The sequence below is a fragment of the Chionomys nivalis genome, chromosome 21, assembly GCF_950005125.1.
Source record: "Chionomys nivalis chromosome 21, mChiNiv1.1, whole genome shotgun sequence".
Taxonomy (NCBI): Eukaryota; Metazoa; Chordata; class Mammalia; order Rodentia; family Cricetidae; genus Chionomys; species Chionomys nivalis.
The window spans coordinates 37,318,719-37,330,985 of record NC_080106.1 but is presented as its reverse complement, the minus strand read 5'-3'; the positions used below and the strand labels follow the sequence as shown (position 1 = coordinate 37,330,985).

At 50.1% G+C, this 12,267-nt stretch overlaps 1 protein-coding gene across 2 annotated transcripts in view; it reads left to right on the top strand.

The window, feature by feature from the left end:
• Positions 1-936: 936 nt before the first annotated feature.
• Positions 937-12,267, top strand: part of Nod2 (nucleotide binding oligomerization domain containing 2) — a 41,555-nt gene continuing 30,224 nt past the window's right edge. For both annotated transcript variants that reach the window (XM_057754314.1, XM_057754313.1), the window contains exons 1-2: positions 937-963; positions 6,334-6,800. In XM_057754314.1, the coding sequence (XP_057610297.1) occupies positions 6,342-6,800 (459 nt within the window). In that variant the 5' untranslated portion in view covers positions 937-963; positions 6,334-6,341. The remainder of the gene's footprint in view (positions 964-6,333; positions 6,801-12,267) is intronic.

Genomic DNA, 12,267 nt, shown 5'->3' with positions numbered 1-12,267 from the left:
GCTCCTGGGCTTCCCTCCCCCAACTTCTCATTCCTGTGTAACCCTGCCATTTAGGTCATGTCCTCTCTTGGCTGGTCCTCTTTTGTCTTCCTCTCTTGGTCCCATCTCTTTTGGTTGCCTCTTTCTCTTCCTCTCTTGCTCCACCCCACACCCACACCCCAATGACCCAGGTCCCATCTGCTGGCCATGTTCAAGCCTACTACTTTCTCTCCCTGCTCTGAACTCTTCCAGATGCCTCTGGTTGTACTCTTCCTCCTATCGACAATAAAAAGCATACCTCAACCACACCTTGGCGCATCATGTCCTCATTTTATACACAAATCTCCTGTGTCAATGTCAGTTATTCTCTTTAATTTTGAGGCTTCACATTCAATCGTTTAAAAAAAAAATAACATTAAGAATAGGAAGTTACAAAATCGAATGAATGCAATAGAACACATTGCAATTGAATGCTGATTGGGATGGTGGTAGCGCCCAGGCTCCGGGGCTGTGTGGGAGGCACCCTGTGACTTCTCTCCTCAGCTTGCGTGGGACCGACAGCCAAGGGGGAAAGAGTAACTTTAAATGTCCTAACAAGTCTCCATCAGCACAGTCATCTGGGAATGCAGCCATTAAGACTGTGGCTAAGGGATTACAACTCATGGGAGGGCCATCGGTTCCTGCTGGCAGCGAAGGCTTTCCTAGCTCTTGTTCCCGGGACTCTATGGTTCCCTCCTGATTGGAGGGTGGCTCAGAAAGCGGGCCACACAAAGGCAGGACTCACAGCAACGCAGGCAGGCCTCTTCTTCCGCAGTACGGGTCTCACCGATCCCTGGAGGGAAATCAGGAGGGGTGTGGCCGCCCTTTGGAGTCCGCCAGAGTGGGCGGGGTCTCCAGCTAAGTGGGAGGGGCGACGGGAGGGGCGAGATCACTGAGGGAGTCCTGGAGCCTCCCCGGCTGAGGAACCCCGCGCTGCAGCTGGCGGTGAGTGCTTGCCTGCTGGTTCTGTGGTCTGCGGGTGCTTGGGGGTGGGTGGGTGTGTGGAAAGAGGGTTTTCTGGGGGCAGACTGAGTGCTCCGGGCGACTGCACTAGGTGTGGTGGAGACCACGAGCGCCTAACGTCCCATCCTCGGAACGCCTCTGGAGCTGGCCTGGCTGCGCTTCTGGAAGGCACCCTGTTTCCCCTGGAAGTATCAGTAGAGTAAATAGACTGTAGAAGGAAAGGGGGTCTCAAGGGGCAGACTGTGGTCACTGGGGATGAAGAGGTCTAGGATATGGGAAGCACGTCGAATCCCCCAAGATCCTTTGAAGTCTGAGGGGAGGCTGTGATTTGGAGGTGACTGGACCAGTGGAGGGAAAACTTGCAGGTGAGGACCTCACACAGAAGGAGGAAATCTTACTTTGGGTCACAGCAGGAGCTATTACTGGTCCAGTTGACCCTTCTCTGTGTGCCTCAGTTTCTCTGTCTTTAGTCTTCAGAGATACTCTTTAACCCCAGCTGCTGCTCGGTGGTCCTTGCCGGTGTCTCCTGCTTGTCCTTACTCATTTGTGAAGGTGGGAGCTGGGGTCAAACTCTATTTCTGCCCAATGCCAGCCCAGCACTCAGCCTTCGGGCTTGGTCCTCTCCTCTGCTTCCCAAGCCATTGGTGCCGTCTATGTATGGACAAGCTAGCTCCCAAGCCTCTGGGTAGGTCGGTAGCTGGCTGAAGCTCTGATTTCTGTGTCTCTCTCAGAGCCTGCAGGGTCCTGGCTTGGAACAGGAGTGTTAGCTTTCCTGCGGGGTATGATCTCCCCCAGGGTTGATGTTATGTAGGGGAAAAGCTGACCTATCAGACCCCTCTGCCCTCTTAGCAAAAAGACCAAAGTGACAGCTCAGTTGCCTCTCTTCTGGTCAGTCTGTTATGAGGTGATTGGAGCCCCTGCTCTCTTGGCCATTCCACGTCAGTTGGCTTCCACGGGCAGCACCACACTGGCACTGGCTCCATCTTGCCCCTCTCACCCAGGTCAGCACTCGGTGTGGCCCAGTAAACAGGTTCTTACTACTAGCAAGGTGGCTTCTATGCCCATTTAAAGTCTGCGCCTTGCAATGGCTACTCTCTGGTTCCACGGGGCTACCTCCTCAAGCTGTGTGGAATATACAGATTCTCATTCACCCAAACCCCGTCTATGCGCTGGGCAAAGCACAGGGTCTAGCGAGGAGCTCCAGCAGAGAGTTATGCTAAGATGACAGGAAGGAGTGGGGGAGAGAAAGCTGGGACACGGCTTGGGGACCACAGTTTCATATAGCCTAGATAGACCCCTCGGAGGCAGTGACCACTGAACAAAGTCGTAGGAGGCATGTGGCAAGTCATGTGACTATCTGTGGGACAGGGTGCTCTGTGAGCAAAAAGCTTATGCAGAGGCAGGAGCATGGCAGACCGGACAGTCTCCCCTGTTCTGAGAGTGAGGAGGCAGGCGAGGGGCTAGAGCAGGGTGGGAAGAAAGGAGCAGTTGGGGGCTAGCAGGAAGAGGGCAGGAGTTGAGGTCTCTTGTATCGGGCTTGAGGTTGCTATAAAGGCTTTTGGCTTTCGCTTTGACTATGGTGAGAGCCACTGGTGGGCTGGGCTGTGAACAGATAAGGCCTCTGCTCTGACTTAGGGTCTGGCAGGTTCGTCTAGTTGTGAGGCTGAGATTGGCCTACCGAGGGGGGCGGTCACGGCAGGTGAGGGAACCACGAGGAGGCTTTAGGGCTTACATCATGGTATAGAGAGAGGTGGAGAACCTGTGGCTTTCAGATGTGGGGTCTGTGGAAGGTTGGGTGGATAGTCTGTGGCGCTCGAGGGTGGCAGAGTCAAGGATGACTCTGGAGTGTGTGGCCACTTTCACTTGAGCGAGGAGCTGTTACGAGGAAGGCCCCGCGATGGCTTTTGTCTGTTTGGGGATGCTGGTGGGCACCACTTGATGTTGAATGGTGTTCTGAGCTGGCAGTGACTTTCAGGCACCACCAGCACACAGTTGGGAGTTAAGCCTGTGGGGAGATGGGCTTATGCAGGGAGAGAGTGACTCAGAGAAGTGGCAGTGGTTCAGATCTGGGAAGGGGGTGCCGGTCTTGGAGGTAGAATGGATAGAAAGAGCAGCTCGTACCCAGGGAAGAAGATCAGAGAAATTCCTCATGGTCTTGAAAGAAGTGCTCCCAGGAGGAGAGTGAACAGGTAGAGCAAATGCCATTGACAGAAAGGGAGGCCAAGAGCTGGAAGTCAGGGTTTGTATTCTCCTTGGTTGTGGATGTGGGAGGGGGAGAAGGAGACAGGCAGGACTTGGGGGTGGCCGTTCAGGCCCGCACTAGGGAAGCTAGAAATAAAGGACAAATTAGTCCGTTCTATGATGTGAACTGGTCTCCTGGGGAGCAACTCAGAGGGTGAGGGAGGGTGAGGTTAGTGTCCCAGGGAAAGCCTGGCCAGCCAGGACTGGACAGCTCAGAAGCTGTATTCTGAACTCCTCTGGCTACCTCCCTTCCTCTCCTATCTGCAGAGGCCTGGGGGCACTTCAAGGAGAGCTCAGCCCTCAAAGAACTTCAGGAAAACCAGGCTCCCCATGATCCTGGGAAGGAAGGAGGTGCTAGACATGTGTATGTGGCAGAAGGGTGGGGGGTCGGGATGAGAGAGGCCTTCGTAGATGCCCTTGTCCCTCTGTTTCAGTAAGGAGCTGCCCCCCTTTGTTTGGGTTCCATCTTTCAGAGCCTAAGAGTGATTCTAAGGTGTCACCAGCTGGATAGCGAAGACAAGGCAGGGCAGACAGAGCAGCGTGTTTAACCTGGAGAGGGTGAGTCTGACCCAGTAGGAAGAAGGTGCTGGAACAGGATTCTAGGGCCAGCTTTTATGAAGTGGTGACAAGAGCAATGGCTCTTTTGCTTTTCTCTTCCAATCTTAGCTGAACGAGATAAACTAACGAAGATAAACTAAGATAAACAGCCAGTCAGGAGAACAGTAGCAAACCCGGGTTTGGATCTTTTCCAACTGCTTAAGAGGAGATGGGAAGAGGACCTACTCAGAGGCAGGGGACTGGCAGAATTGGCTTTCCGGGCTATGCCTTGCTTTGTGGTCTGCAGGAGACTGGCAAGATGGGACTTTCCAACTGCAGGTGGGAGGCAGAGCACCAAGCCACAGGCTTTCCTGCCTCACCCTGCCTGTGTCCACACGGCTGACGTCATTCTTTGGGCGTGTATGGTTCGGGCATCCGGCTGGCTCTTGGCATATCTGGAGAGAGCTTCTGCTCTCTCCCAGTTGTTTCTCTCTGGGCAAGCACATTTGTTGGAGACATCTCACATCCCCAGGGTCTTTGAGTGAAAGCCAGTGTAGATGTCCCAGGCTGTGTGCCAGGACTGCCAAGAACCAGCAAGTTCTAGGTACTGGCCTGCCAGCTCAGGCTTCCTGCTCAGCTTCTGGGATTTCCCCTAGGGTGGGTCTGCTGGATCAGGGACTGTCTGTGCAATGTCTCTGGGCTTTTGACTCATGTGCTCTGACCAGTATCCTGTGGGTAAAGTGAGCCAGGCATCCCCTCTTAGCACTCACGACCCTCCAGACTTCCCGGCTGCACTTTGGGCCTCAGGCCAGAGTGCTGCCCTGGCCTCTGTGCTGTTCTCAGAGCAGGAAGGGTCAGTGATTCTTTCCTCAGGACCTGAGCAGGGCTGGCAGGGTAGCTGGTGCCCCAATTTTGGCTGGTTTGCACAGTTGAGAAGCACCCCACGTCTTAGTCGCAGATCACACTGCCCTTTGCTGTTGTTCCCCTCTCCCTGTTCTTGGCTCCTCTGCTTGGACAAAGCACAGGGCAGAGTTGATCTGCTTGGCCAGTGAGAACTCTCAGCTCCTGGCTTATGGTCGCCTCCATAGCAGGGATACCTTCTCTCCTAAGCTGCCGGATGCTCAGGTAGCTTCACTATCTCACTTTCCCTGTCTGGCCAACACATTAATAATACGGTGCTGAGTTAGAGATTGAAGAAAGACCCATAGCATTCCTGCCCCAGGCTTCCCTGGGTGCGTTTAGAGTCAGCATCCCCAGGGCTTCTGTCGAGCACAGTGCCCTGCAAAGCTTTGGGGTGTCAGAATGAGGGAGGTCTAGCCTGCAGTGGGAGCCTGCCATAGAGGGGAGATAATCACTATCTAACAGGAAAGGCTGGGACTCCCCAGACCATTTCCAGCTGCCCCCTCTGCACTCCAGGAGCGTCTTAAAGTGTCCCGGATTGCGAAAGGAAGCCTTCCTTCCTCTTCCTCTGCTTCTGTACTCTTTTACTTTTGTTTTCTCTCTGGGCACTGCCCCAGCCCTTATCTTGGACAGTGGCAATGACACACCGGCCCACTGAAGCTTTCTGATTTTTCTCCACGGCTCAGCGACCTCTGTGCTCGGAGCTCCTGGTGGTCCCTTCCTCGCAGAGCCCCAGTGCTTGGGACTGAAGGCTGAACTCAGTACCAGCTCCTGAGAAGAGCGATAGCAAGGCAGCAAGCAGTTGTGTGCTGCTGAGTGTACAGCAAGGAGCAAGGGCCTTAGAGGTGTGTGTGTGTTTGTGTGTGTGTGTGTGTGTGTGTGTGTTGTTGTCGGGGTAGCATACCAGTAGGCTTCAAGATACCCCATTTCACCAGACACCCCGTTGCTCCTGACTTGGCATCTTTGCAGCCAACCCCCACTCTACCATGGAGCCGTAATGGGTTATGTGCAGACGGCAGGGCTGGGGACCTGTGGGGATACCAGAGGTAAGAGAAAAAGGTTTGCATCAGCAAGAGATCCATTGCTTGGGTTCCAGTCCCAGCCCTGTCTTTCCCAGCTATGACAAATACTACAAAATCCCTTGCTTGTGTGCCTCAGTTTCCCTCTCTGTAGATGGGGCTGACCACAGCCCCCACTTTCTAGAAGTTGAGAGTGGGAAATGAAATATTTCACTAAGGCCCTTAGGATGCACTTGACCGATCCAGTGGTTCCAAAGTTGTAGGACTGAGTGTGGCCCGCGTAGAAGGGAGCTGATCCTCAGGGGGCTACTTCTCCCGCCACCTCTGCCTTGTGAAACTTGCTGAGGTGGAGAGAGCAAGCATGGTTATGGGAGCCAAGGGCTCCCATGTCTGGCTGCTTTAAACTCATGGGACCTGCAGCTAGTTTCTTGATATCCTGGGGCCTCACTTTGGGGGAACTTAAGACTGGAGAATGCCCAAGTACACCTGTGGCCCCCCTGGACTTGGGGTAGGTTGCTGTCCACATAGCCTGGCTTCTAGAGAAGTCATTCCCTGACCTCTGACCTCTACAATTTGACTTCTCAAGAAACCGTTTCCTGACCTCTGAGCACCCCAGCCTGACTCCTGACCTCTGACCTTCCCTGCTCTCTTTCAGGTGGTGACATGTGCTCACAGGAAGACATCCAGGCACGGAGGAGCCAGCTGGTGGCACTGTTGGTCTCGGGGTCCTTGGAGGGCTTCGAGAGCATCTTGGACTGGTTGCTGTCCTGGGATGTGCTGTCCTGGGAGGACTATGAGGGCCTCCGTCTCCCTGGCCAACCTCTCTCCCATTCTGCCAGGCGCCTACTGGACACGGTCTGGAACAAGGGTGATTGGGGCTGTCAGAAGCTTCTTGAAGCTATCCAGGAGGCCCAGGCCAACAGTCACACCCTTGAACTTCATGATGGCTGGGACACTCACTCCCTTCATCCCACCAGAAACCTGCAGAATCACCGGCCAGCCATTGTCAGGGAACTCTACAACCATGTAGAAGCCGTGCTAGAGCTGGCAAGGGAGAGGGGATTCCTGAGTCAGTACGAATGTGACGAGATCAGGCTGCCAATCTTCACGTCATCACAGAGGGTAAGCCGTGGCCTGTGCCAGCAGAACCCGCAGGAGCATGCTGCTCAGTCACCAAGACCATTGCTCTTGTGCATTCAAGCCCACGAAATAGCATGGTTGGTGGGATTTCCCATGCAGAGTTGGCCAGGCGGGTCAAAGTCGTTCTTGGTTGTGCCAGCATGTCAGTTTTGGTGGGGGTAGCTGTGGCGTGGCAGTGCAGGGCTTAGACTCAGCAGCCAGAATGATGCAAGTTCAAGAGCAGTTCTGTGTGACTGGATGGTTCCATATAGAAGCTCTCCAGCTACTCCTCCCACTTTTTTTTCCTTTTTCTTCTTCTTGTTTGCAGTGCTGGGGCCTTTCACTCCGCCCCCACCTTAGCCTCTCCCCTTCATTTATCCCATCTCCGTCTCCTCATCCGCAGGACACTCTTAACTCAGGGATGCGCAGGGATTCAGGGCGAGCTCACTGAATTAACCCATGCATCAATTAGAGACGTGTCTGGGAAGCCCATTAACATTGTTCCTGGCTGCTGTCGTTTCTGCTGAGTGGCTCTTTGTACTTGTAGACTTTTATTTGCTGTCTGCTTCAAAGCAACAGCTCAATGGGGAATAATTCTGCATTATGCTAAATCTGAATTTAATAGTATAAGGTCTCTGTGTGCCAATATAGTTTAAATGCACACCTAGGGTTTTAGATATGAACTTGCGTTAGAATTGGAGATAGCTGCCCCCGAAATGCAATGATTCAACAGAAACCACAAGGGCAGCAAAGTATCACTGAGTATTTCTGAAACGTCTATTATCCTGTAAATGGTGGTCTTCAGGCTGCCTGGGAAGTGTGGAAAATAGAAATACTCTACAGTGTCGAGAAGTCTGCAGTAGTGAAGGAGAAGTCAGTGGTGGACTCTGGCCTTGACCCATTCATTCAGCTGGAATCTATGAGGCTTACCGCATGCCTCGCTGTGTTAGAGTTGGCTGTGCTGAGAGCTTTGCATGTGATAGGTGTTTGGTCTGCACTTGTTGGTGAAATAAGTAAGTTATTAGAACTACATTTTAGTGCGAGGATGGGCGAACTGGACTTCAGGTGAGTTTGGCTAAGCAAAAGCTGAGGTGGATGAAGTGAGTATCTCTGTTTCCAGTGTCGCTTTCAAGCTGCTCAAGGTGGCTGAATCTTCACAAAACACACATGACCTGGGCCTTCTCACTACTGCGACAGGGCCTGAAGGCATGCCCCAGTGTGCCTTTCGTTGGCATTCAAAAGGACCTATTTCTTGTCCTTCCTTGGTACCTCCTGTGACCGGTTGTGGGGACAGAATCAGTTCATGTAGAAGTTACCAGATTTGACCTAGTGCTCAGTGGTGTAACCAGGGAGAGAGTCTCTGAATGGTTTAAAGAACACCACCAGATCTTAGGCCCCAGAGGAGATGGGAGCAGGAATACCCAAAGCATGGAGACTATCCAGGAAAAGAAAACGGGAAAACTTCCAGGCCAAAGAAGCAATCAGTGGATGCTTATAGATATCCAGAAAGAATTAGAAAGGAGTGCATGGTCTTTCCTAAATCCATGGGATGCAGCAGGACAGAGGGACCTTCAACCTACTAAACAGGAGAAAGGCAGGATTTCAGTGAGCAAAGACTCCATCCCAAGACAGAAGTAAGTGGGGCCAGCCACCTTGGATCCCAGCCCTCAGTGAGTTTCAGGCCAGCTAAGTCTACATGGTTAGATCCTGTGTCAAAAGGAAGGAAGGAAGGAAGGACGGACTAAGTGGACCCCAAAAGCCAACACCGAGGACGAGGGAGTTGGCTGAGGGATGTGACAGTGGAAAGAACAGCGAATAGCAGATCTGAGGATTTGGAGGCGACAGAGGGTCCCACGGGCTGAAGTTAAATGATTAGCATCCACTTTTCCTTAGTTCCCTTCAGTGCTGCCATTCCAGGATCTCTGGCTTTCTTGCCCTCCGTAGCTCAATTTCTGACTCAGTGTGGGTGGCACGGTATTTCCAGCCAACATGTGTCTAGCATTAACCCCTTCATTTCTTTAGAGAGGTGGCTATCATTGGTTGAAGGTTGAGAACGGAAAACGCGTTGTGGAATAAAGCAGAATGCCCTCCCTGTTTCCCGAGCAGGTGCAGAGACGGTGTGCACCAGGCACAGGACCAGCCTTCTTTCTAGCGGTCCACTTAAGCCCCGGTCCATCCTCCCGGCGACGGAGGGTGTGTTTGTTGAGAATGAAGAACAAATTGCCCGTTTGCCAAGGGCTAACTAGAAATTGAGCTCAGGCCTGTCTCTTTCCAGGGAGAGCACACTTCCCTTTGTGTCAGAAGATGTGAAAGCGTTCTGGAGTTTTGCTCAGCTGGGGATAACAGGTGTTGGGGAACCTCAGGCTGGCAGTGCCAACTGTGATACCAGCTGTCTCTGCGTGACTCATGCAGATGCTAAAGCCAATGGGGCTGAGGTGACAGACTGAGCTATAACTTGCTTGTTCCTGTCAGAGTACCTACTTACACAGTTGCAAATTGGGAAATGTGCCATACCTACAAAATAGTACGTTTCATATGTCTACATCCAGATGAAGAAGCTGCATGTTTATTGGGACCTTGCCCTTTAGGTGCAACCAGTAGAGGCAATCAATGATCTGATTTGTCTGTTAATCACTCCTTTGCTATTTTTTTTTTCAGTTTCCTTGTCTTAGAAATTTCCAAACTGTATGTTTTATTTTAAAAAACGAAGTAGCAAGCTATACATATGATGCCAAGAAACAGCAATACTGCCTTTTCTTCTTAGATGAAGACTCTCAGGTCAGAGTAACTTACTAGGGTCTTTGGATGCAGCCTGGCCTCTGCTTCCTCGGGGGTCTACTAGAAACCCTCTAGTGGGTCAGTGACAAGGTCATTGGTGAGTACATTAATCCTGGGCTCCTTCAAGCTGGAGTATCTGGTAGAGGAGGTAGGAGGCATGTGGGAAGGATCCCGGGAATGTGGTCCGAGGAAGTAGGCTGTGCTGCCCAGTCTGCTCTGAGCTCATTAAACCCCATTCTGACTTCCAGGAACAAGTTGGCACGACTGTTGATGACACCATTGTCCTCAGCTGCCATCGGCTGGTTTCCTCCATTTTGGTAGAACCCCCAAGTCTATTTTTTTTTCTAACAGACTGTTTAGAAATTGAATTTTCCGAGTGTCTAAAGCTTCCCTCATAGTTGATTGACAGCACGACTAGGGATGAAGTCCCTAGTGGCACCTCTGTAATCCCAGCGACTTGGGAGGCTGGCAGGAGAGGAGCCTCTGTAAGGATCGTGTGCGCTGCAGAGTGAGCCTGTTTAAGGATGGTCCGGTCAATTTGGTGAGACCCTGTCTCAGAGTTAAAAGAGCTCTGGAGCTACGCTTGAGTAGTAGAGTTAACGTGTGGCACCCCAGGTTTAATCCCCAGCATGCAAGCAAACAAACATTCTGGCCATCGTTTTCCTTTGGAATTTTGATGGTATTCCTTCATTATCTTCCCTGTTTAGTGCTGCCATGAAGACTTCAGAGACCATTTTCTCTTTCTTAAACTAGTCCCACAAAGCCAGTACAAGAAGTAGAGATGAATCCTGGTGCCACTGCCAGTGGCCCTGCAGTCTGCCCAGCCATGCAACTGTCACCCACATTCAGAGGGACTAGTTTGGACCTATGCTTGCTCCTTCCTAGTCCAGCTGGAGTTGGTGAGCTCGGAGGCATCACCATCCCTGACATCAAGCTCTATTTTAGAGCTACAGTAATGAAAACAGCTTGGTATTGGCATAAAAACAGAAAAGTTGACCAATGGAATTGATTCAAAGACCTGTATGTTAATCCACACACCTATGAACACCCAATTTTTGACAAAGAAGCTAAAATTATACAATGGGAAAAAAGAAAGCATCTTTAACAAATGGTGCTGGCATAACTGGATGTCAACATGTAGAAGAATGAAAATAGATCCATATCTATCCCCATGCACAGAACTCAAGTCCAAATGGATCAAAGACCTCAATATAAATCCACCCACACTGAACCTGATAGAAGAGAAAGTGGAAAATAGCCTTCAATGCACGAGCACAGCAGACCACTTCCTAAATATATGTAACTTCATATATATATATATATATATATATATATATATATATATATATGTCAGTAGCACAGACACAGAGAGCAACAACAAATACACGGGACCTCCTGAAATTTAGAAGCTTCTGTAAAGCAAAGGACACAGTCAATAAGACAAAAAGGCAGCCTACTGAATGGGAAAAGATCTTCACCAACCCCACATTAGACAGAGGACTGATCTCCAAAATATATAAAGAATTAAAGAAATTTGATATCAAAATTCCAAACAACCCAATTAAAATGTGGGGTACAGAACTAAACAGGAAGTTCTCAACAGAAGAATCTCAAATGGCTGAAAGACACTTAAGAAAATGTTCAACATCCTTAGCCATCAGGGAAATGCAAATCAAAACAACTCTGAGATACCATCTTACACCTGTCAGAATAGCTAAGATCAAAAACACCAATGATAGTTTATGCTGGAGAGGATGTGGAGTAAGGGGAACACTCATCTATTGCTTGTGGGATTGCAAACTTGTACAATCACTTAGGAAATCAGTATGGAGGTTTTTCAGAAAATTAGGAATCAACCTACCTCAGGACCCAGCAATACCACTCTTGGACATATACACAAAGAAGCTAAATCATACTACAAAAGCATTTGTTCAACTATGTTCATAGCAGCATTATTTGTAATAGCCAGAACCTGGAAACAACCTAGATGCCCCTCAACCGAAGAATGGATAAAGAAAATGTGACACATTTACACATTAGAGTACTACTCAGTGGAAAAACAACAACAACAACAACAACAACAAAAAAAAAACAAAACAAAAAAACAATGACACCTTGAAATTTGCATACAAATGAATGGAACTATAAAAAACCATCCTGAGTGAGGTAACCTAGACCTAGAAAGATGAACATGGTATGTACTCACTCATAAGTGGATACTAGCTGTAAAGCAAAGGATAATGAACCTGTAGTTCATGATCCTAGAGAAGCTAAGTAACAAGGTGAACCCTAAGAAAAACATACGTAGATCCACCTGGAAAGGAGAAATAGACAAGATCGCCTGACAAAATTGGAAACATGCGGGTCAAGAGAGAAGAGAGGGCAGAAGGGGAAGAGGAGAGGAGAAGGGGAAGGACAAGGAGAACTTGAGGGAACAGGATAGTAGAGATGGAAGAAAGACAGAGATATGAGAGCAAGGAAAGAGATATTTTGATTGAGGGAGCCATTATGGATGTAGCAAGAAACCTGGAGCTAGAGAAATTCCCAGGAATTCACAAGGATGACTCCAGCCAAGACCCTAAGCAACAGAGGAGAGGGTGTCAGAACTGGCCTTGCCCTGTAGTCAGACTGATGAATATCCTAAATATCATCATAGAACCTTTTTCCAGCAGCTGATGGACACAGAGGCAGA